The sequence below is a fragment of the Danio rerio genome, chromosome 17, assembly GCF_052040795.2.
Source record: "Danio rerio strain M-AB ecotype USA chromosome 17, GRCz13ab, whole genome shotgun sequence".
In the NCBI taxonomy this organism is placed as follows: domain Eukaryota; kingdom Metazoa; phylum Chordata; class Actinopteri; order Cypriniformes; family Danionidae; genus Danio; species Danio rerio.
The window spans coordinates 28,081,640-28,107,158 of record NC_141037.1 but is presented as its reverse complement, the minus strand read 5'-3'; the positions used below and the strand labels follow the sequence as shown (position 1 = coordinate 28,107,158).

The window sequence follows — 25,519 nt, the reverse complement described above, 5'->3', positions numbered from 1 at the left end:
ACACTATCATGTCTTTTTAAAGAAAACAGCTGCTTTAAAACTTCAAATGTTCAACAACCCAATTTGCTCACAGGGCTGCGAGAAAATACATAAAAAGAGCGGAGCTGCGGCAAAATAATGAATAAAAAGAACAAGGCTATGGTTAAATAAATAAATACATTTTAAAAAATGCGACTGCTGAAAGTGCAAGCAGCTAGAGACACCAACTCTCGCGGCCAAAACAACGAACTGGCACACTGGGAATTCTTCCTGTCCTCCCGATTAACCAAACCGGAACTACTACCAGATTACTGTTGTGTTTGCGATGAGGAAAAAACACTAAACACATGGGCATTTATTTTTTCTTTCTTTTTACTGAACTAGGGATATATAAAGAGTGGCCAACACAAAATACATACATTCCTAATATGCGAGTCCTATCTCACTCAACACTTCACTATTACTATTGTATAAATACAGCACTACATCATACAAAAGAGAAAGATCGACTTAGTATGTCACTTACCAGATTTAAAATGATTTGATCAGCTGTTACGCTTAGTTTTCATCCTCTGAAGGCTTATTATGCGGCCTCTGTTGCCATCTTGTAGATTGACAACGTCAACCATCTTTGATCTGCTCAGTATGACTGGTGGATGCCAACGTGCTTTATCTCTGAAATTACAAATATTTAAAATAGGCACTATGCTTAACAAGTCTAAACAACTACATTCTTTTGTAAAAGAGCCTCAAAAGTACATTGTGTTGTCCAACAGTTGCAATATTTGTCAAACTGTATTAAGTTTATTAACTTGCTGTCACTTTACGTGGGCGGAGTAATAGAGAAGGGTGAGGAGGCTGTACGAGTGCTGTTATTGCTGAATATTCCACGGCTATCAGCCAATCAGATTTGAGAACCAGACAGAACTGTTGTATAAATTTATGTAATTAACAAAACAACTGAAATTCCAGTCAGCATTACTCCCAAACCGTTCTTTTTATTTACCTATCACACGCTTTAGTATACATAGCCACAGTCTTTATAGTGAATCTGTTTTAGCCAATCAATCTCGATTCTTCTTCATTTTTAATATTGCTAATTAGAATATTTCATCGATCTGCTGAAGGAAGGTTCAGTAAAAAGTCGAGTGCAAATCGAACTGATGTACTTCCTCAGTTGACCATTTCTCCCTGAAGCCTTTACTGTCCTTCTGGACTACAGCACAGTGTGTGTTTGATCAATCCTCTCCATTTTCAACTCTTGCCAGGATGGATCCTCGCGTCAGCCTAAGTGCATTTCTTTGCTTGCTTGCTCACTTGGGCCTTGAGTCCTGCCACTTTATAAAGCTGCATGGAGACAATCACCACTGTTATGTGTGCTATAAATAAAGTTAATTAACTTGAATTGAATTTTCTTCTTCTTCTATTTTTTTTTAAACAAAGTACAGCAAGTCCTTCCCGTAATCCCCCCTCTCTCTCTTTCTCTCTCTCACTGGGTGTTCCTGCTATGTCCGTCTCTTTCCCCAGTCTCCATCTGTTCCTTCTCCTCCCACGCTTCCAGGCCAGGAATGGATGGATGGACGGATGGATAGATGAGGAGATTGTGAGGGTTTTGGTGTATGTTTGTATTTGCGTAGGCGGGACGTGCTGATAGGACAGTCATCTGCTGCTACAGACTGGACGACTCTGGGAAAATACACCACTTGTACCACCTTGTGTCAGCAGTCTTGAGCAATTTCAAAGTGGAACAGCAGTACGAGTGTTTTGGTTATAGTTAGTATTTCTTGTAGAAAATGTTAATGACAGATTTATAATAATGTTAATTAAATATTTATATTACAGAAAGTGATTCTTATTTAAATGCGATGTGTGATTAGTTGTAAGTATTCACTTAGAAGTTCATCTAAAATGATATATGATAACTGAACATAATAAGAAGCCATTAGTTGTTTAATAATATGGAAAGTGTACTGCATCCAAACAAATTAAAATATACCTAAAAACAATTAATGTCTTATTATCTTAAAACAAAACACTTTTTATAAAAAAAAACTAATTAAATAAAAAAATAAATTAGCTGGTGTTAAGGCATTTAATAAATAGTATTTTAATAATGTACAAACTATTATGATAATAATAATACACAGTGTTTAAAAAAATATTTTTAGAATATATATACTCACTGGCCACTTTATTAGGTACACCTTACTAGTACCAGGTTGGACCCCCTTTTGGCTTCAGAACAGCCTTAATCCTTCATGGCACAGATTCAACAACGTACTGGAAATAATCTTCTGAGATTTTGGTCCATATAGACATGATAGCATCACACAGTTGCTGCAGATTTGTCAGCTGCACATCAATGACACTACTCTCGTTCCACCACATTTCAAAGGTGCTCTTTTGGATTAAGATCTGGTGACTGGGGAGGCCATTTGAGTACAGTGAACTCATTGTCATGTTCAAGAAACCAGTCTGAGATGAATCGCTCTTTATGACATGGAGAGCAATTGGACAAGTGTACCTAATAAAGTGGCTGGTGAATGTGTGTGTGTGTGTATGTGTAAAATATATATATATATATATATATATATATATATATATATATATATATATATATATATATATATATATATATATATATATATATATATATATTATGCTAAAATGAAAAACAATTTTTTTTCATGCCACCTTAAATCCCCTGAAAATCTGGGAAATGATGTTTGAGACCTGACAAACAGAAAAACATTTGGTTAGGTCCAGCAGGAACGCTGATTCTGATCCAAATGGTAACACAAAACGGAGACCGCAGATCCCACAAACCGAGTGAAGGGTCACGACCCCTGAGAACGCTCAGTGTGTGACACTGACACCAAAAACTGTCACGCTCCAAAACAATGCACAACATTTCCATGTCTCGCTCTCTCTAATCTGCTGATGATAGATGACACATTGCCATCAACACTCTAAGTCTGTGTGACGGCCGCAGGAGTCACCTTTCACTGTTTCACCGGCTCGCAAACCTTCATTAAGTCCAGCTTTTCCAAAAGCCGCTGTAAACATTATATGCTAAGCTAACACCGTTGAGGCAAATGACAGTAAACGTCCTTGTGCAATGTCAACACCCTTTATAATCGCAAGAGAACATGTGGACGGGCATGTGATGAGAGAACATATGGATCTGTGGTCAATTACTACAGCAGATTTTCTAGAAAAATAACCAATGTGTCAGAAAAAAAAACATGCCCGAAGTGAGGGCTTGCTAATTGATGTCCTACAGAATAAATAAAGCCAAATGTGCTTGAGATAGCAGCACGATGACAGAAGCTCATCTTAATGTCTCTGTATAAGCTTTGACAGAATGCCGCACATGAACTTTCCCATCGCTGTGTGAGAATGTGAGCTCACCCTACAAAAATCAAACTCCCTGGAGTCTCTTGTATTGATTGGGTGCTCTCTGATGTGAGAATTGAGCCGGGCTGCCAATCAATGACAGGATCACAGCAATAATACCAATGAAAAAAACAAGCCACCATCGAGAGAGAACAAACACACACACACATACACACGCAGAGATAGACCACCTCAGAGATTAAACCTAGAGCTTACTCCAAATCGCAGAAATTACATCCATTTATAATCACTAGATTTTCACAATTTCTGATTACTTTTGCTGAATGTTTATATTACAGTTTACCTTACATTAGGCTCTGAACATTGGCATTAGGGGGAATGATTGAAAGGGCATTGCTAAGTTTTTAAGGCAGATTCCTTGACAGATGCCGACCAACGCAGACAACCTGAAAAGCAGCGAACATCTGAGCGCTGGCCAGCAGGAATGGACATTAACAGATGGCCACTGTGGCTTTTAGGATATTGTGGTCAGTTGCTAGAGAGTTGCTATAGGCAGTGAAACACTCGACTTCAAAGAACTAGCAGCGACAAAAGCTGACTGTTCTTGGCTCTGTCTGTGCTAAAATACTGCATAAACTATTGCTGACAGCACCATGTGTGAGAGGAAATAACTGTCCGTGAACGCACTTGAGCCCACCCTCTAGTTCAGTGGCACTGGTTCTGGAAATATCTTTTTCTTTTCAATTCATTTTTCCCTGTTGGGATTTCTAAAGAGTAATAAAGGTCAAAGCATTATGAACTAAGCTAAACAATTATAAAGATTTGAAGTTGGTGAAAAAGACACAGAAAAGACGAAAAGCTGAACACAAGAATCCTTTCCTTGCCATTAATACCTGGATAATACAGCGGGCTACCAGCATCTGTCATCTTCATTTGTAATGACTTATTGCGAGAGGATATTCCTGGTGGATTAATCTTCCCAAACAGAATGCCAAATTCCAAGAAAAAATTTAAAAACCCGTCACTGCTTAAATAATATTTACAAATGGTTGCTTAATGTTAATTACAAGGATAATTAGTGCAATAGTGATGCTTGATTTCCCAGGTGAAAAAAAAGTGCACTAAAATACACTTATTTAAGTATACTTAGTACACTTTTCAGTAATGTACTAAAAGTGCTATATTCGCACACTAATTTTGTACTTAATGCACTAAAAGATAGTATTAAGTATATGTTAAGATAAACTTATTACCATCTAAGTGCACTCAACTGTACTATTTTGAGACACCCTGAAATTGAACTAAAATGTGCTTTTAACATACTATATCTGTATTTAAAAAAATATGTTTAGTTACAACTAGAAATACACTTGAACCCTAATTTTAAACATTTATAAATATATTTAAGAATAGCTTTAAGCATAATAGTAATATTTTTAAAGAATATACAAAATGTGAAAGCAGTGTGCTAAAATACACTTTAAGTATACTTAGTACACTTTTCAGTAATGTATTAAAAGTGCTCTATTTTTTCACCTGGGTTCTTAGATAGACATACACTGGTAACATTTTTTTTTTTTTTTGTAAATGACACAGTACACTGTAAAAAATGCAGGGTTCCACACAATTCATTCATGTTGTCCCAACCCAAATTAAGTTAATTTAACACTTTTAACAAACTTATGTGGATTGAACATAAAAAGATTAAGCTGTCCCAATAAAATCTCAAGAATTGTGTTGTTTTAGCTTATTTTAAATAAGTAGTTTTTAACATCAAAAATGTATTTTTTGAGTGTATTTAACTGTGATATGAACTGTATTTTATTGCAGTATGTTACTGAATTTTAAAGTTGCATTGTGAAAATAACTGTATATTTTACATCTACATTTACACATAGACATCATCTATATACTATATAACTGCAGGTTAACTATGTTTATAACTTTAACTGTTAAACGCTATAAGGTACTAATTAATTAGGTAAAGTTATTAGTAGCTAGTAAAATTGTGGTGAAGTTTATTCATAAACTAATTTCGAGAGGAGCACGTGATTATGATTGAACACGGCTGGTTCTGCATTAGCATGCTTGATCCACCAATCAGGCCATTCCTAACCACTATAAAGAGCCAGGGTTTTCTCACTACAGTCATCTTCGATTTGAAGAATCCCCCCTTCCACCCCTACCTTTTCACCTTTCCCTCCATAGGGCAGCACGGTGGCTCAGTGACTAGCACTGTCGCCTCACAGCAAGAACGTCACCGGTTCTAGTTCCTTAACAGGCCGGTGGTCGTTTCTGTGTGTAGTTTGCATGTTCTTCCCGTGCTTGCGTGGGTTTTCCCCGGGTTCTCCGGTTTCCTCCCACATTCTAAAAACATGTACAACAAGTTAATCGTTAAATCTAAATTTCAATACAGGTAATCTAATAATGCAGCATATCTTTTAATAGCCTTCAATCTTAATCTTTAGCTATTATAAAAAGGGGAGTTGTCGAGATCTACCTGAGCTCGAGGCTTCCCTCTCTTCCTCCAAACGGGAGGGAGCCCAGGGCTCAAGAACCTTCGAGGTCAGGGCTCTCTCCCGGGACAGCATGCCAAACTTGCTTATAATCAATCATCAGCTAAGTGTGAACTCTTGAAGTAGCCTAAATTTTTCGGAATTGTATTGTAATGCAATAATTAATGTGAAAAGCATCATCCAAATTAACTTGGATTGAATTGTGACATGAACAGTATTTTACTGTAGGGCAGTTATGCAGTATGTTAATGTATATTTTGGAGTAAGGACATACAATACATATACAGCAAGATAAACGGTGCTGTAATAGAGTGGTCCCTCATTATTCGTGGGAGTTATGTTCTAAAAGTATCCCACAGTATAGGCGAAATCCGCGAAGTCGTCAGCTTTATTTTTCACAACTATTAAAAATGTTTTAAGGTTGTAAGACCCCTCACTACACACTTTATACAGTTTTCTCAGACAGGCATTAACATTAACATAACTTTAACACTTTTTTCTTGTTTAAACACTCTTAAAGTTTAAAGCTTCATGAAAAATAAGTCCAGTATTATAGAAAGAAACCAAAGATCAAAACCATTTGATCTTCATTTATTTATTTATTTATTATTTATTTTTTTACATGCATTTTTTTATTTTCTTCGCTATTTGGGCTTATTGGAACCTAATTAGACTAAAAATCTAAGTATCATCTATTGATTTGATATAATTTTACAGAAAAAGGTCCATATATGTGGATTTGTGGTCCAATTTACATAAAACACTTTTTCCAGACTGTTTTGTAAGACATTAATAACATACATATTTTTTTGAAAATGTTATGACTATCAGAGAGTAAAAATAAATTTTTTTTGCCCGTTTTAGACAGTTAAAAATATGCTGCAAAACAGTTGCATGATAATACTGTATGTCTGTAACAAAATATAAAACATTTAACATATTTTAAATAGCCACTTAAGAGCTAAAATGTGCTGTCCACGTTTGTGGCCACTAGGAGGTTAACATGTATAAAAGTTCAACTTTTTTGTGCGCTGGTTAGCATCTTCCTCTGCCTTTAGGGTGTTACTGCAGGTGCCTTTGATGGTGCAGAACGTTTCTTTGACATTGTGGGGAAAAACTTAATTAAAATTTTGAAAGCTGAACGTATTCTGTACTTTAGAGGAGACACGGCACGGAGGAGATTGATGGACATTAGACAATATGCTAATCAGGACACAGAACACAATGCGCTGAAGAAAAAAATAGCATGTCAAATTACACTTAAAATCTGCGAACCTGCGAGGCCGTGAAAAGAGAACTGCGTTAAAGCAAGGGACCACTGTACAGTATTTTTGCTGTCTTTGATTTACAGAAAGTTAGTGGATAACTGCTGCCATTAAGTTACCGTTGATAATACAGGAAATTGTTAACAATGTAGGACTGCAAGGTGAATTTTAGATTAATATTTTTCTGGAAAATATCGGCTGTGTTCAAACATCTTCTAGATGTAAACACAAACATCACATAGAGTGTTAAATAGAGTATTAGTGTGCTATTAGGGTTAGTAAGCTCTGCTTGACTGGGGGCCTCAAGTCCAATCAGGATCTCCTACGGTATTTTCCCAGAGAGCAGTAGGTTCTTCAATTCAGTTTTTTAGCCCAAGTGTAATACTTTAGTTTACTTTATTTTGCTATCCTAACAAACAGTTGAAATCAGAATGATTAGCTCTTCTGACTTGTTATCCCCCTGCATATATTTCCCCCCCAATTTCTGTATAACAGAGAGATTTTTTTCAACAAATTTTTAAACATAATAGATTTTAATTTTTAATAACTGACAATAAATTTGTAATTATCAGTTTAATTTAAAGTTTAATTTCTAAACATAACAGATAACTAATGTCTAATAACTGATTTATTTTACTTTTGCCATGATGACACTTGGGCATTTCTGTGTGGAGTTTGCATGTTCTCCCCGTGTTAGCATGGGTTTCCAAAGACATGTACTATAGGTGAATTGGGTAAGCTAATATTGACCATAGTGTATGTGTGTGATTGAGTGTGTATGGATGTTTTCCAGTGATGGGTTGCAGCTGGAATGGCATCTGCAACGTAAAACATATGCTGGATAAGTTGGCGGTTCATTCCACTGGGGTGACCCAAGATTAATAAAAGGACTAAGCCAAAACGAAAATGAATCAAGGAATGAATGATGACAGTTCCTAATATTTTAGATATTTTTCAAGATACTAGTATTCAGTTTAAAGTGCAATTTAAAGACTTACCTAGGTTAAATTGACAAGCTATGTTAATTAGGCAGGTCAGTGTAAAACAGTGGCTTGTTCTGTAGACAATCGAGAAAAAAAATGTTAGGGGGCTAACAATACGGATCTGTAAAGATGAAAGAATGGTTGAAATCTTTACAGCAATGTGAGAATTCAGTATTATTCTTTCAGGTTGGTCAGGTTTCCATTTCTCTTTATGCAGATTGACTTACATTTTATGTGTGTCGCTCTATATATATTGTACATGTTTGTCCTATGGTGTTTTTTTTCATGTTTGTTAATTTTTTAATTTTTTAATGTAAAGCCTAACCAGGAACGAGGGCTGCAAATTAGCTTTAGGCTATATGCCCTATGTACACATCATCGGTTATCTTTGTATAACAATGTTAAGTGTATTGTCCCTGGTACATAAACAAGCATATAGAAATGGTTTAAAAAAAAAAAATCGAAATCTGCTTTTATTCTAGCCAAAATAAAACAAATAATATTTGTGTGGAGAAAACCAGGCACTGCTCATGTTTTTTAGCTGCAGGTACTGGACAACTGGTTGCAATCGACGGAAAGATGAAAGACGATACGGTCAAGTACAGGCATATCCTGGATGAAAACCTTCTATAGAGTGCTCAGGACCTCAGACTGGGCTGACGGTTCACATTTTAACAAGACAATGACCCCAAGCACACAGCTAAAATAACGAAGGATGGCTTTACAACTCGGTGACTGGTCTTGAATAGCACAGCCAGAGCCCTGACTTAAACCCAATTGAGCATCTCTGGAGAGACCAAAACAATGTCTGTCCACCAATGTTTACCATCCAACCTGACAGAACTGGAGTGGATCTGCAAGGAGGAATGGTAGAGGATCCTCAAATCCAGGTGTGGAAACTTGTTACCTTATTCAAAAGGGTGCTTCTACTAAATAAAGGGTGTGAATACTTACGACCATGTGATATTTCAGCTTTTCTTTTTAATAAATCTAAATTAAAAAATGTCAACAATTCTGTATTTTTCTGTTAATATTTGTTGTTGTGTGTACATTCATTAGGAACTTGAATGATTTTAGCAAATGTCTGCAACATAACAAAGAGTGAAACAATTTAAGGGGGTCTGAATACTTTCCGTATATCCACTGTAAATATATCCATATATGGAATCTGAAAAAACAATTGGTTTAACTATACCACATAATATAATGGTCATTAAAACCAGTTCAAATCTCAAAGCCATCTTTTTAGATCACACTAAGGCTTCACAACTAAAGACGTAAGAGAGGCGGTGGTCAGGACTAGTGTGTAGTGTTTGCAGAAGCCAAAGCGGTCACTGAGGGCTCATTAGGGATCAAGCCGCTCCTGACCCAGATCAAAGAGCAGCGTGTGGCCGTGCTGGCCAGTTTATGATGCTCAGCGCTTTACAGGAGGAACGAGGCGAAGAAGAGCTCTCGAGAGGCGTAAACACTAAAACGCTCCTCTTAATAACGGCCAAACTCTTGCTGCAGCTCTTTGTACGTCTCAGAATCCTCCTGGGAGCGCGGCCTGTCCCGTAAAGCAGCAAGCGCTCATTAGTTTAAGGCAGGCCTGTAAGTGCATTAAATAATTCACCTTGTACATTTCCCACCTCATATCCTTCTTTCTCCCTGACTCCCTTTTTTATTAGGCCACGTCATTCATTTGCTTTTCAGAGGCGGCTGCCCTCGTCCTTTCTCTCGCCATTATTTTTTTTTTCTGCTTGTGAGCTTTTGGACCTTCATCAATCTTTGAGAGCTTTTTAAAGGTATTCAAGCATGGCACAAGTCAAGGAAACAGTGGACTCATCTAACATACATGAGCTGAGGAGAGCAGGGACATGTAAGGAGACATGTGGGTAACAGGAAATAAAGTTTAATGTGGGGCCAAAAAGTACTCTTTCCTTAAATCAGTGCATGGCTTCACACTTCATTGGACTTTGAAATGCTTTACGGCGCAACGCAACGCAACGCAACGAAACTATGCATTACATTCTACTAACTAGACTTGCTGTGCAGTTTTTAGGGAAAGTGCTTTGCTGAGGCCATGGTAAACAACTGATATACTTCAAGCTAAATTGAAGAAAAAACTGGTGTTGTGCAATTTTGAAAAACCTAAAATCATTTCAGGGGCTCTATCATCCACCAGACGTGATTTGTTGGTATTTTCAGACCAACGCAAACATATTTTTCAGGTTTTGCGCCACATTGTTTAAATAGCAAATTTATTTGAGCCACTTTGTGGACTCATGGGCGTGCCTGTCTAAAATAGAGGTGTGTTGCTATTTTGAAAAACACACCAACAGACTGAGCCTTTGACCAGCTAAAAGCAGGTTTAAAGTCCAGCACAGAGCACATTACTGACATTTTAAGAAACATTTTAAAAATTAAAATGTTAGAAAAATGACTATTTTCTACATAAATATGAAAAAAAAACACTGCCTCAATGCCTTCTTCATCTCGGGGGGCTGTTTTCAGTTTATTCATGACAATTTGCTTTTGTATAATGTTATTATTATTAGCAGGATCATTCACTATATGCATATTTATATTTGTTTGAACAAAAACAGGATTAGATTAGTCCATCTATCGTTTTTGGAGGCGTCTGCATCACCATATGGGGCATAAGAACAGGACGTGTGTTTGGATATAATATTTTTTTAACCCACTTCATTATAATTGATCATTTATTAATTTCCTGGAAATCAGAACTGAATTTATTATTAGTTTTAAAACAAATCTTTGCGCTTAAGAAACTAAATTATGTACGCTAACGAATGCCTTTAGTGGAGTGAGTGCAACACTGTTTCCTTATCCACAAAGTAAAGGAGTAAAGAGTAAAAGTAAACCCAAAATGTGACAAACCCAGCTTTGTTAGTGTTGCTGTTGGTATGACAAGACATTAAAATAACATTCCACTTAATGTAAATGATGCAATTTGTCAGATTATCAGGGCCAAATATATTCAAAGAAGGAAACATACAATCAAGATGTTAAAATAAACAAAAAAACTCACCTCACAGATCTCCGACAACTCACGCTGGGCTAGAGATTATCAGGGCTAAAAATGTTCAAAGACAAAAACGAACAACCAAGATGTAAAGATAAACAAACAAAATAACTCACTTCTCAGACCTCAGATGACTCACGCTGACTCCTGCAGGTTTCTAAGACTTTTAAAGACATTTTTAATAAAACAGAGAATTAAATTGAAGACTTATTTTATAGTAAAGAATTTGAAAAAAAGACCATCTACTAATGACCATCCTTAACACTTAATTATACATATAAAGTGTGTAAAACCTCATCCATTATTAGTATTAATAATGAGACAGCATGGTGGCTCAGTGGTTAGCACTGCTGCCTCACAGCAAGAAGGTTGCTAGTTCACGGCCAAGGTTGGGGCAGTTGGCATTTCTGTGTGGAGTTTGCCTGTGTTCATCTGGGGATCCCTCACAGTCCAAAGATGTGCTCTATAGGCGAATTGGGTATAACTAAAATTAACTGCAGGGTATGAGTGAGTGTATGACTGCTTCCCAGTACTGGTTTGTTGCTGGAGCATTCGATGATTAAAACATATTCTGGAATAGTTGGCGGTTCATTCCAGGGTGGTGACTCCTGATAAATAAAGGACTGAGCCAAAGCAAAACGAATAAATAAATGATGAATAATAATAGTGATAATAAAATATTAATAATAAAATTATAACAATAATTTGACATTAGTTCCCCAAACTCTATTAACAACACTAACAAAAATAAATAGTTTCCAAAGTCAAAAACTTATGCCTATTATTAACAGACATATGAAAACTATCATGTTAAATCTACATCTTTTATTACTATTTTATAGACCCTTCGCCACCTTAGAGTTATAAGGTTCTACCTGACATTTTTGTCAAAATTGAGTTACTGACGTATTCTTATTAAATGACAACTTATTTACATTATGGGATGTTTTTCTAAAAGTTGTTTACATTTTAAGAATTTTTATTTAAAACAAATGTTACACACATACTGTTTGCTATATGGAATGCAAAAACTTTAAAGCTCGATATCTGAAAATCATTCAGAACGTAGAAAGAACCTTATAATTCCAAGGTGATGACTTATTTTCTGATTTTGTTTAAAAAGCATTTGCTAACAACTAAAATAGCTTGAAAAAAACATTTAATATGGCTTGAATGACATTTTAAGACATTTAAAATACAAATATTAAAAACACACTTAATATTTTTGACATAGGCGACACACTGGCTCAGTGGTTAGCACTGTCGCCTCACAGCAAGAAGGTCGCTGGTTCGATTCCCGGTTGGGTCAGTTGGCATTTCTGTGTGGAGTTTGCATGTTCTCCCTGTGTGGGTCTCCTCCAGTTGCTCTGGCTTCCCCTACAGTCCAAAGACATGCACTGTGGGTGAATTGAATAAGCTAAATTGGCAGTAGTGTATGTGTGTAAATGTTAAGAGTGTATGGGTGTTTTCCAGTACAGGGTTGCAGCTAGAAGGGTATTCACAGTGTAAAACAGGGGTGACCAACCCTGTTCCTGGAGATCGACCTTCCTGCAGATTTCAGTTGCAACCCATATTAAACACACCTGCCTGTAATTATCAAGTGCTGTTCAGGTCCTAATTAATTGATTCAGGTGTGTTTGATCAGGGTTTGAGCTGAACTCTTTAGGAAGGTCGATCTCCAGGAGCAGGCTTGAGCACCCCTGGTGTAAAACATATGCTGGAATAGTTGGCGGTTCATTCCACTGTGGAGACCCCTGATGAATAAAGTGACTAAGCCGAAAGAAAATGAAAGAAAACAAAATTTTAAAAATATCCTTATAAGAAATGCAGCCTCTGACTTAATAAGCTATTGTGTACAGTGTGTAAAGTATAAACACACACAAACACACAGAAGCAAAATGAAAAAGACAAAATTGTGGAAAAAGAAAGCTGCAATTAGAACAAAGGTCAACAATATTAGTAGATATTCCTTAACACCTGAACACAAAGACAGATGTTTCACAATTGATCATTTATTGACATCATAAAACAGCTTTTCCAGTTGTGTGTTTGGCTCTGTGATTGCCACTGCTAAGACTTCAAGTGCACACATACAGTGTTCCTCGCTCTCTCTCTCACACGACTTCATCACTTTGACCGTTTGTGTATCTGACAGACTCCATCATGTCCATCTGTAACAGTCCAACAACAACTTCTCAGGTCCACACGCGGAACACATATACGTCTTTACCCGTGGAACACACGGCCACCGCGACAGATAAATAAACATCTAAAATAACACGTCTCTGATAAATCAACAATATAAATCTTGACCTCTGAATCGTGACAAACATGAAAAAATAAACCGAGGAACAAAGTGAAATGTCCAAAACTAGATTTATCCTCTCTTTCATCGAGAAGCGAGATAAAGTATTTGCTTTGTAGAATAGTTGTTCTTTTGGCATCCGTTCCATCTGCTCTAGGCCACTCTTTTTTGACATACAGTATACAAACAATGGAGTGTTTGATCAGAATGGGACGTAATGTTTTTCTAGGAGTCACAACACGGGTGACACACCTACCCTCAGGATCAACAGCATAATACACAACCTTTATTACGTCTCTGTGTGTGTAACAGGGAGCCACTGTAAGCAAACAGGCGCGCACGCCACACAGGAAGGGATATCCTGGAAATCGGCACATTTAAAGGACGCACACACAAACTCTGACCGTCTGCACAAACGCACACACATACCACAAGTATGCAAACGTCTGACCATCTCCGCGTCAGTGTTATTACTGGCTTGTATGACACACAGCTACTAGAACTTCACGATTGTATGTTTCAGGCCCCCCCAAAAAAAGTCAAAAGAAAAAAGGAAGCACTGGGGTTTGATGAATGGTGACTTCAGCTTGTATTGGTTTCTGGATTGAAACTGACCCATGAGAGAGCTGGAGGATATTCTTACAGAGAAAGGAGGAAGGAAAAATCCATGAAAGGCATTCCTGGGTAGAGGAAAAGTTTTGAGGATTGGGCTTTGTGTGTGTGTGTGTGTTTGTGTGTGTGTTTAAGGGGGTTGTGTTTCATGCATGACTGTGGGAGAGAGGTTTTACTGTCTCAGAGGGTGCGGGGAATGATGGTGAATGGTAAGATGGGACAGCTGGCCTCCAGCTCCAGGGCAGTGAGGAAGCATTCGGTGGCGGCGGCGTCGTTGCCCTGCGCTTGCAGCACTTCACCCAGACTGTTCCACACGTCGTGAGCCGTGCTGTTCACCTGCACCGCATCCCGCAGGATCTTCTCTGCTAGACTGTACCTCTGCAGCTGATGCAAGATCAGACCCTGAAAACAGACAGACCAATCAAAAGAGGAGGATGATGGAATGAATTTTAGATATCAGGAAATGTACAATTTTTTATCCTACTATTTATTTAAAAACTGGAAATCTTTTAGGTTTAAATTGAATCCACATTGGGAAGCATTATGAATTTAAAGGCAAAATGTTTAGTAAACAAAAAAAAATTATATATATGATATATAAATGATGATTGATTCTGAATGATGACGATTAATTTTTGCTTACCATATATATATATATATATATATATATATATATATATATATATATATATATATATATGTGGGCAAAATGGTGGGCCAAGCACGGGGAGAACATGCAAACTCCACACAGACATGCCAATTGACCCAGCCGGAGCTTGAACCAGCGACCTTCTTGCTGTAAGTGCTACCCACTGCCCACATCTTATCATTGTTTTTCTATTCTGTAGAATACAGAATTATTTAATTACTTTAATAATATTATAATTTAATTTTAAAATGGATGAAAGATAGCATATAAGAAGATATATGAGTGTACACATAAAATCTGGATTACTTTTGCAATCTGCATTTAAAGCTACATTTTAGGAGAAACTTGCTTAATTGTACTGATTTTTCCACGGTTTCATTACTGTATATACTGGTTGTTTTTCATGTGTCAATTGATTAGCCAGATGAAATGTGTTCCTTACATATATTTATACAACAGTGTTTTGTGTTGTTTTAAGATTGAAATTGCCACAAAATAAGAGCTGAAGTCAATTGAAGATTTAATGCGTCAGACACACACAAAAAAGGCCAGACAGAGATCTGACAGAGAGTTCCTCCTGCTGCTGTCTACCACAGCACAGATCCTTTATAAGATATGACATTTCTGCTTACTATTAAGACACGCAGCAACACACACACATTCTGGACTCAGAGTCTGCTAAATACCGTCACGGGACGGGATCTCGTCTCTCTCCTTTAACTCAACGTGACACACACACACATACACCAAACGTTTGAAAATCACTTTTCACATACAGACCATTTTGCTTCATATAAGAACTCAATGTATCATCAGGAATCACCAGTGTTCATTCAGTTTGCCTTAAAACATTTGAAGGCAAAATTATTAGCCCTGCTGTGAAATTTTAATTCTTAAATCTGAAAATCTTTAAAATCTAAAAAAAAAAAAAAAACTGGAAGATTTTGTTTTAGCACAATTTTTAAATGTAATAGTTTTAATAATTTTATGTATTTATTTTATTTATTTAAAGACTAAATTATGCATTTAAGTCTTTGCCACGCTGACATTACATCATATTTTAGTAGTTAATTTGCAAGAAACTGGTATTCAGCTTAAAGTGCAACTTAAGACTTTGCTTTGACAAAAGTCTTGTCACTTAACAGAAAGAATGTTCCGTATAGAAGATAAAGTCAAGTGCAGTGGAAAAAGAATTAATATAGTGTATGACGCCAATGAGTTTAAACAACTGCATCCATCCATCTCTGCCACAACTCAAATAACTTATTAATAAAGTAATCTGGAATGGCAAAGAAAGCATTCTTGCAGGTCTCCCAGAGTTCATCAAGATTCTTTGGATTCATCTTCAATGCCTTCTCCTTGATCTTACCCCAGACATCCTCAATAATGTTCATATTTGGTGACTGGGCTGGCCAATCCTGGAGCACCTTGACCTTCTTTGCTTTCAGGAACTTGTGTGGAGGCTGAAGTATGAGAAGGAGCGCTATCCTGCTGAAGAATTTGCCCTCTCCAGTGGTTTGTAATCTAATGCGCAGCACAAATGTCTTGATACCTCAGGCTGTTGATGTTGCCATTTGCTTAGCAGATGTCACTTTACCAAATGATCAACTAGAAGTCAAGTTATTTTTTGTTGTTCTTAAAACTGAGATTGACGACAAGACTTTTGTCAGGTAGTGTATATATTGTATATTCCAATCAAACAAACAAACAAACAAACAAACAAAACAAAACAAAACAATACTTTTTCCAGAAGATTTGAAGTGGATCATCACTTCTCATTGAATTTGTCCTAAAACTATTAAACAACACCCATTCTTATCCTACAATAATTTGGAAAAACATATTTTGATTCACTTTGAATGTTGACTACTGTATAATGGGAAATACTTTGGCGGAAAAAACCCTTGTTCTGCTAAACATTCCTTGGGAAATACTTCTAAATCTAAAACTATATGTTCTTTAGATTCTCAAAGCATGGGTATGAGTTCACTTGTATTTTAGAAATGACCAAGGACCACAGTTTCAGCTAAAAACTTCTTCAATGATCTACTGGTGAGTAAATGAACAGCATATGTTGATTTTGAGTGAACTGTTTCTTTAAAGTGAATGTTGTAGTGTTCTCTCACCAGTCTCTGCATGGTCTTGACGTGGGTGGGACTGATGGACAGCGCCTCTTCGTACCAGCGCTTGGCCTCGTCCACGTTCCCCCGCAGCTCTGCCACCTGACCCTTCATGAACAGCACGTTATGGGACATGGGGAACAGGTTGGCTGCTTCCTGCGTACACGCTGTAGCCTCCGCCGCCTTTCCCATTCCAATATACACCTCCGCTAAAATCAAAGATTAAGAGAATCCTTGTTATTGTGAGTGATCCTTGAGTTGTGTGTGTGTGTGTGTGAGATGCACAGGAATCGAGAGTCTCAGCAACAGCTTTGACCGTTTCCGAAAACGCAGTGGGGCTGATGGGAGATTAAAGTTGGAAGGGTGTCCTCTGTTTTCAGCCAAAAAACTCCAGGGAAAGTGACTAGTAAGCAGGCTTTGCTCTTGACACCTTTCTCACCTCGCCAAGTCCTGCTAAGGTTCCCTTACTTGGCTCAGCAACAGTCAAGCTGGTTAAAGAATAATTAGGCTTAGTAACGGAGTCGATTGCCTTATTTGTAGACAACAAATATAAACACTGTCATTTAAATGACGCTTAATTTTGGTATGAAATATTTCCCTGATTCTAGTATTATTTGCTAGTATTACTTTGTTTTGATTTATGACTTTTTTGGTATGTTTTAAACTGTTTTCTCTTTAATTTAAAAGTATTAGTAATTTTGTTTTAATGGTTTTCTCATATTTTGAATGCTTCTAATATTTTTATTTAATTAAAATGTTACTAGGTAGATTTTAAAACTTCTATAATAATTTAAATCCACATTTTTATTTATTCATATAATATTTGTATTTATTTCAGTTAAAGCCAATTATTTTTAATGCATTTTATAGCATTTTAAATTTTTACTTTTATTTATAATTTAATACTTTAAAGTAAGAAATTTATATTTGGTCACACTTTATTTTGATGGTCCCTGTGTTGTATTTAAGCTACATTGCATCTACATGCCAACTAATTCTCATTAGTTTATAAGTGGACTGTTAGGTTGGGGTTAGGGTTAGTGTAAGTTGACATGTACTTGCAAAGTTTCATATAGTCAGTTTAATGTCTGTTCAGCAGCAGTATCAGCAGATATTAAGCAGACAGTCTACTAATACTCGAATGGATCATCAAAATAAAGTGCTATCTAATATTTTGCATAGATGACTTTTGTTGGCGCTGGATGGATCTGACTGGTAATAGCCATAAAGTGTTCTGTTATCTGAATTTACAGTTTAAGATGTAGGAATTTAACAGAAAAGATGCATGAATTCAGAAAAGTCAGAAAAAAGCTCAAATTAGCTCTAGAAATCTATTTAAAGATTTTGTTCAAACCAAAATGAAAAATTGGGGTTGTTTCATCTTCAGAACACAAACCAAAACACAAATGAATATACTGACAAATAAAAGCTAATATTAAAGCATCTTATGTTTTATCTTAAAGCATTTGTGTCTCTTCAAAAGACTCATTATTTATTTATTAATTTATTTGTGTTTTTGTTGATTTAGCTTTAATCTCTGTATTAATGTTTATAATGTCTAAAAGATCTGGGAGAACAGATTTTCAGTGAAATGACAGAAATCTAAGAGATTAGATTAAAATGATCTTCATTTGTGTCCTGAACATGAACAAATTTCATGTTTGTAATTACATTAGTTTGAGTAAATGATAAAGTTTATCGGGGGTAGTGCAGTACAAGTAATGCGAGTTACGTAATAATATTACTTTTATAAGTAACGAGTAAAATAAAGCATTACTTTTAAAAAATATGTAATAATTTAAGTAATAATATTTGAGTTATTCTTTTGAAAATTTTACTTTTTAGTTTATTTATTCGCTTTTAAAAAATAAACTCCTGTTAGGTATTCAGTATTTAAGTATTCACAATGAATCACAAAGTCAATGAGAGAATGTGTTTATTATTTTAAACTCATTGAAGAAAAGAAAAGGGGGATTGTCTCAACAGACAGTGATTTTACTCAAGACAAATAGTACAAAAGTAGCTAAAACATTGCTTTAAGCTTTCAGTACTCTGTATATTTCTGGGGTCAGGAAGTTCTCAAATTACATTATCCTAAAATATTTTTTTAATGTGTTTTTTTTAAAAGGTAAACGAAGATGAAGGTTATACATGACACTGTTAATTGCAGAACTCCACTACTAAAAACAAAGTTCTGAAAGAGATCAAGCCTCAGCAAGGTAATAAAAAGTAACGCAAAAGCGACGCAAAAGTAACTGAAAAGTAAAGTAGCGCATTACATTACTTACCACAAAAAGTAACTAAGTAACGTAACTAGTTACTTTTTTGGGAAGTAACTAAATATTGTAATGAATTACTTTCTAAAGTAACTTTCTCCGACACGAATGATAAGAAAATGTTAATTCAAGGATGAACAAATTACTTTTGAACACATAACAGACAATGTTTTTGTTTATTCCCATCAACCTTAATTACCAACTTTAATTTCTATACATTCAAGTTTTTTCAATCAGTATTTGTATGGCCTAGGAATCAAATCCATGATTTGTGAAGTTGTTATTTTTATCTCCATGAAGATGCAGATTTCTCTTGAACTTCACAGCATTAAAATCAGCCATATTCACAAACAAGCACAACGGTTTGTCTGTTGTTCTGTGCTGATTGTAGGCAGAGAACAAAAGTATCCAGATGGGTAATTCAATCCTGCTGGATGTGGTTTTCCTAATGTATTTGCTTGGACAAAGACAGCTATTAATATCAATGTGTGTTCACAAAGCAGCGAAGAACAAGCTGACTTTATTAAAACATGATCTTTTATTCCTCAAGTCTGTTAAAGTGGTTATTTTATAGTGAAACTACAGAATATACCATTTATTAAAGAGAACATACCATTTATTAAACTCTGTGAAAATATCATATGGTTTTGATTTATGATAAAAGGATGCAAATTAGGCTCATAGATGCACTGTAAATTTTGCAGTACCTGCATGCAGCCAGATTTGGGCGAGGGTCATCCAAGGGTGTAGGGGTCCCTGTTTTGGGGCGCTGCTTTGGAGGGAGGAGGCCACTTCAGACAGCGCCTGCTCCACTCGGGACGCTGCTATAGAGGTGGCATGAACAGAACCTGCAGTGCAAACACAGACAGTTGGCAACCAAACAGACAGGAGCTTCACTGCATACTTGGCACAGATGATCTATGGCATATATCCATAACACAGCAGCCTTTACGGGACAGAGTGAAAACACAGATCTGAAATTTTGCTTCTATTCAAATCTATTCTAAAGTCAACTTGCAGTTAGTTCATTGCGGATGAACTCTATTCTCAGCAGTGTAATTTAGTAAGTAAAACTTTAAATGCAGAAACACAATATCAGATGAAAATCCTTAAAAGCAAAAATGTGAAATGTACTAAGACTTAAAATAAAGCAAAAAGATAAATACAAATCCATTAATAAATTTGACAGGTATATAAAACAATTCTACAAAAAAAAAAAAAATTAAAACAAAACAAAAAATCTTACACTGGTATACACTGTAAAAATGATCTGATACAGTTTATGTTTCTGTTGTGATTCACAAGTGTATTTTGTTTATTTATGGTTGTGAATTAGGCTACATAAACACTGCAGGCAAATGTGGCTCGAAGCTCTCTTTTTTTTTTTTTTGCCCACATGTGACTCAGATCTGTTTTAGTCTTGATAGTGTTAACAGCGCAAACCGCATAGAATCTGATCTTTTCAACTCAGATTTGTGCCACTTTCATATGTAGTATTAAACCAGAAACAGATCTGATGTTTTGCAATGCATCCACAGTGAGAACGTCATCATTCAGTGCTGCAAACATCTCCTTAGAAGCATAGCAAAATGGCACTCATGGCAATTAGTTTACCACAGACAGGTGGTTGTTCATTTTGAAAAAATTTAAGGCACAGTAGGGGGGCACCTTCATTTTAAGAATGAACTTTCAGAGAAAAAAAAGGCAGGTGCTCAAGCACGCAAAAGCCCCTACTGCACATGCCTGTTGTTTATAACGAATTAAAATAAAATAACTCTGCAAACAGACAAACCAACTCCGCCTTTACAGTTCAGTCTGCAGCTCTCAATAACCCTTAATGAATTCAATATAATATATATCAGTGGTCAGAAAGACACGCTCGACAGCGTTTTCAATCACAAATGACTTATTTTAGGTTTCAAATGGCGAAATACACATTAGTACTAGCAGAACAACCCTTTGCAGTCCATGAAATACACCACTGTTGTCTGTGAAAATGGCCAAAAATCATATTAAGTATAATCTGACAACATGCTTACTTCATACAGTATACACATTGTGTGCATAATTAGACATTTAGTGCTGTCCGTAACTGTACTTTAGCACATGCAGGTCAGTTTAGGACCATGATCTGTTCACACTACAAATCTGGCATTGGCCACATTTATAACAACAAATGTGAACAGCTATGCAAAAAAATCTGATATGAGAAAAAATGTGAGCAATAAGCCTTGCACAGTGAACGTAGCCTTGCATTATGGGATTTTGATTTCTGCTATGTCGACTTCTGATGTTGTAAATTAAACTCTGCAGTTTAACAAAGTGACTTTTGTTGACAATTTAATAGTTTCAAATAGTATAATGTATAATAAATAATATACAGAGATTTAATTCTGTAAAATTACAGGAAATGTACTGGAAGTTTTATTATAAGTGTTTGTACCACGATATACAACACCAACACATAAAATATATCCCTTTAAACTATTAAAAATTTTCATAAAAGTCACTTTTGTCACCAAAGGTGTTGGATGAAAGATCAAGGCCACATAATGCAATTCAAGAGCATAAATAAATGGGAAAACTAACAGATGAACCACAAAATACAAAAAAAAAAAAAAAAAAACTGCAAATTTACAGATTTTTTTTTACAGTGTACATTAAAGTATAGTTCACCCAACCATAAAAATGTACTTGTTTATTCACCTTGCACTTTTACCAAACCTTCATGAGTTACATTCGTCTGCTGAACACAAAAAAAGATATTTTGAAGAACGTTGGAATCGTGAAACCATTGATATCCATAGTAGGAAAAACTAATTTTACAGAAAGGCAATGGTTACAGGTTTCAAGCTTTCTTCAAAAAATCTTCTTGTGATCTTGTGTTCAACAGAAAAAAATGAAAATCATAAAGATTTGTAACAAGTGAAGGGTGAGTAAATGATGACAGAATTTTCATTTGTGGGTGAACTATCCCTTTAAGAGGATATTTATTAATAGTATTATTCAGATATTTCAGTTAGCAATTAAATCATTAGTCTCATCTGTCTTAGTTTACACCACAGGTGTCAAACTCAGTTCCAAAAGGGCCGCAGCTCTGCACAGTTTAGTTCCAACCCTAATTAAACACACCTGATCAAACTAATTGAGTCCTTCAGGCTTGTTTGAAACCTACAGGTAAGTGTGTTGGAGCAGGGATGGAACTAAACTGTGCAGGGCTTCGGCCCTCCAGGAATTGAGTTTGACACCCCTGGTTTACACCTAATATTAAGATGCGTTACAGCCAATCCAGTCACAAGAGGAGGATGATAAATACAAGTGCAAATGGGGTCTAAAAAGTTTTGAGCTTGTCCAATTTTGACCTCTTCCAGGAGTAACTGCAAACAGATTTGATTGTATTGCTTTTATACTGTAAACATGATTGCATGTACTTGAAAAGCCACAAAAAACAAAAACAAAAAAAACTTGCCTTTCCACCTACTGACCTAAGAGCATAAGTGGTCACAAGAGGCGCATTTAAATAAATCTTACAACCAGGTGGACATGATGATGTCTGTCAGCTAGGCACTTGTGGTCAGATCACTGAAAACAGATGTTAATGCCAGGTGGATTCAGAGTAGGAAACACAAGGGGAAAGAAACAGCCCAACAAGGATCCACATATCGGTGGCTTTCCAAAAAGAGGATACCACTTAAACGCACATAAATGACATAAGGTTATCAACGGTAAATCATGAAGCTTTGCACATTTGCTGCTACATTTCACAAATAATCTAGCAGTTTGAAGGATCTCGCTGCAACATACAAATTACACACTTAAGCAACAAAGCAAAAGAAATGAGGCTTTTTTTTCTTATGTGCTCAGCTTGAATAGTTAAATTTCAATCATCAATTAAATTTTTTTTTTAAATTGGGAATGTGACTAATGATACAATTAAAGGATCAGAGTCAAAAGACCTAGTCATTTACAAACCAAATAATTTTTAGTGAATAGCAACTGTTTTTAAAATTTGGCCATTTTAAGGCACCAGAAGTCTTGAAATATATAGGCCCAATCCCAATTCTACTCCTTAGCCCTTCCCATTACCCCTCGATTTGTGCGTGCCCGTGAAGGGGTAGTGGTGTCCCAATTCTCTTTAGCTTGAAGGCGTAGGGCTAAGGGCAAGGGGTATACACCCCTTCAAACGAAGATTTTTCAAGACCACACTCGAAACCAAAGGGTAAGAGAAATTACCCAGAATACACTAGCCACGCGTTTTATTATATTCATAACCGCGTTCGTGTTTTACCATCATGCTTAAAAAAAACCCCCGCTTAAATCCGCTAAATTTCACGATCTATAATCCCTAATAATAACTCATGTACAACAGTACCACAGTATTCTGAAACTCGATGACACTGCAATACCCTGTCAGAAAAGTCTAGTGACTGGGAATGGGCTTTTTACATTGTCTGCTATAATGTTCATGTTGTTTTTGGTGTGTTTACAAAGATGAATATGGCCATGGTATAAATACACAGTACAGTTACGGTCTTATTGCCACATCAAATCAAATCACTTTTATTGTCACATAAACAGCAGCACGTGTGCTATGATGAGTGAAAAGCTTAGATTAGATCATTAGACAGTAGATCGTTATGATGACATGATGCCATCAGTAATTTCCTGAAGATAAATACCAAAAAATAACACAACTGGAATCACTACAGCAGTCGCGATCGTCTAATCTCATATGAAGCATCAGACCGCGAGGACATATGATGACGTGTGCAGGTGCTGTATTGCTGTCCCAATTCTTAAGGGTAAATTTTTAAGCGGTAGGTTTTAATTTTTCAGGGGTAGGGGTACATAAATAGAATTGGGATTGGGCCATAGTCTACAAGTCATACTGACCACTTAGATTTCCTGTATTATTTACTGCTCTTGTCTCCATTTATTGTAATTGCACGATATGAATTATAAAAACTTTTTGTTCATGGTTTAAAGTAAAAATGATTTTGAAGGAGGAAAAAAGATCTGATACTCATCAAGATTGCATTTAATAATTAAAAAATAAAAAGGGTAGTAAAACGACAGTAAAATAGAACTAGATATTATTTAAATGTAAAATTATAGTTTAGTTTTTTTTAAATATAATTCAATTAAAATAATTTTTGCAACTGCTATGCTGAATTTTCAGGAAAATTCCTATGATCTTCAGTGTCATCTAATATGCTAATTCGATGCTCCAAAACATATATTGTTATCATCAATGTTGAAAACAGTCATACCGCTTAATACTTTTTAAGATATGGTGATGTTTTAATAGAATGTTCAAAAGTAATATACTGTATACAGGGCTTGACATTAACTTTTTTCAAAAGCCACTGTGGCTATACTATTTTTTCAACATTATGAATGACTTGCCATTTTCACTAGCCACAATTTTGTTGTTGGGATAATATATTTTATAGGCATAACTTTGACTTTGGCATGCTAAAATTACTTGATTTAAATTATGTGTTACGTCTACATGACTCCTTGTTCATTTAACTTCTGTGTTGTGTATGACCTTGCTCAATGAGCATAAGCAACTGGGCTAAAACTTTAAACAGTAGTTGGTCCAGGCTAAATGTCCCAGACCACTAGTTAACTACAGATAAATAAGGAGTTAATCTCCTATTAAAGCAAGGCTTTTGTAAAGGATGATAACTAAACCATTAACAAAAAAAAAAACAAAAAAAAAAACTGTAAGGAAAAAAAAAGCATGTGAAAGTATGATGATGATGAAAGGGTGATCGCGTGTACAAGGTTAAAGTTAAGCATATTAATAATCTGTTCAAAGAATATTTTAAGTGAAGGCGGCAACCACTGCTGCTAACAAACAATCTTGAGCTCTCGAAAGTAGCAACAGGACTGTGAATTTAAAGTTATTCTTGTTTAAAGACAAGAAATCGTACGGTTGCTTCGCGCAAGGAAATGAGAGCGCGCAATCTTTTAAAACACTATGCGCATTACATAAGCAGTGCGCATGACACTAAAGCCCTTATCAGTGAGTGGGGATCACCTGTGTCTAACTGTGCGCGTGATCATCATCTCATTCGGTATTCACCTTCTTTCTTTTGCTCGCTTAAACAGCTTCTCAATTCGAAGATCACATTTGCAGGCATACTGACAAACAGCCATAAACTAATCTTCTAATCTTTAGTGATGAGCCAGCACTGGCAATTTACATTTACAACCAGCCAAAGTAGCCAGTGGGAGCGGCTATTCAATACGCCACAGCTAAAATCTACCCACATTTGGCAGGTTGGAGGGTGTTAATGTCAAGCCCTGACTGTATACATTTTCTAAACAATGTAATACATTTTAATGCATCACGCTGAGTAAAAGTACTAATTTCATTCTCAACCAAAACTTCTAAATGGTATTTTAAATCATTTGAGTTTGTAA

General features: G+C 35.9%; 1 protein-coding gene across 6 annotated transcripts in view; it reads right to left on the bottom strand.

The window, feature by feature from the left end:
- Positions 1-13,121: 13,121 nt before the first annotated feature.
- The window catches only part of ttc7b (tetratricopeptide repeat domain 7B), a 79,742-nt gene continuing 67,344 nt past the window's right edge, over positions 13,122-25,519 (bottom strand). For all 6 annotated transcript variants that reach the window (XM_087289348.1, XM_087289349.1, XM_087289345.1 and 3 more), the window contains 3 exon segments: positions 19,795-19,935; positions 16,818-17,020; positions 13,122-14,444 (listed from right to left, as the gene is read on the bottom strand). In XM_087289348.1, the coding sequence (XP_087145474.1) occupies positions 14,223-14,444; positions 16,818-17,020; positions 19,795-19,935 (566 nt within the window). In that variant the 3' untranslated portion in view covers positions 13,122-14,222.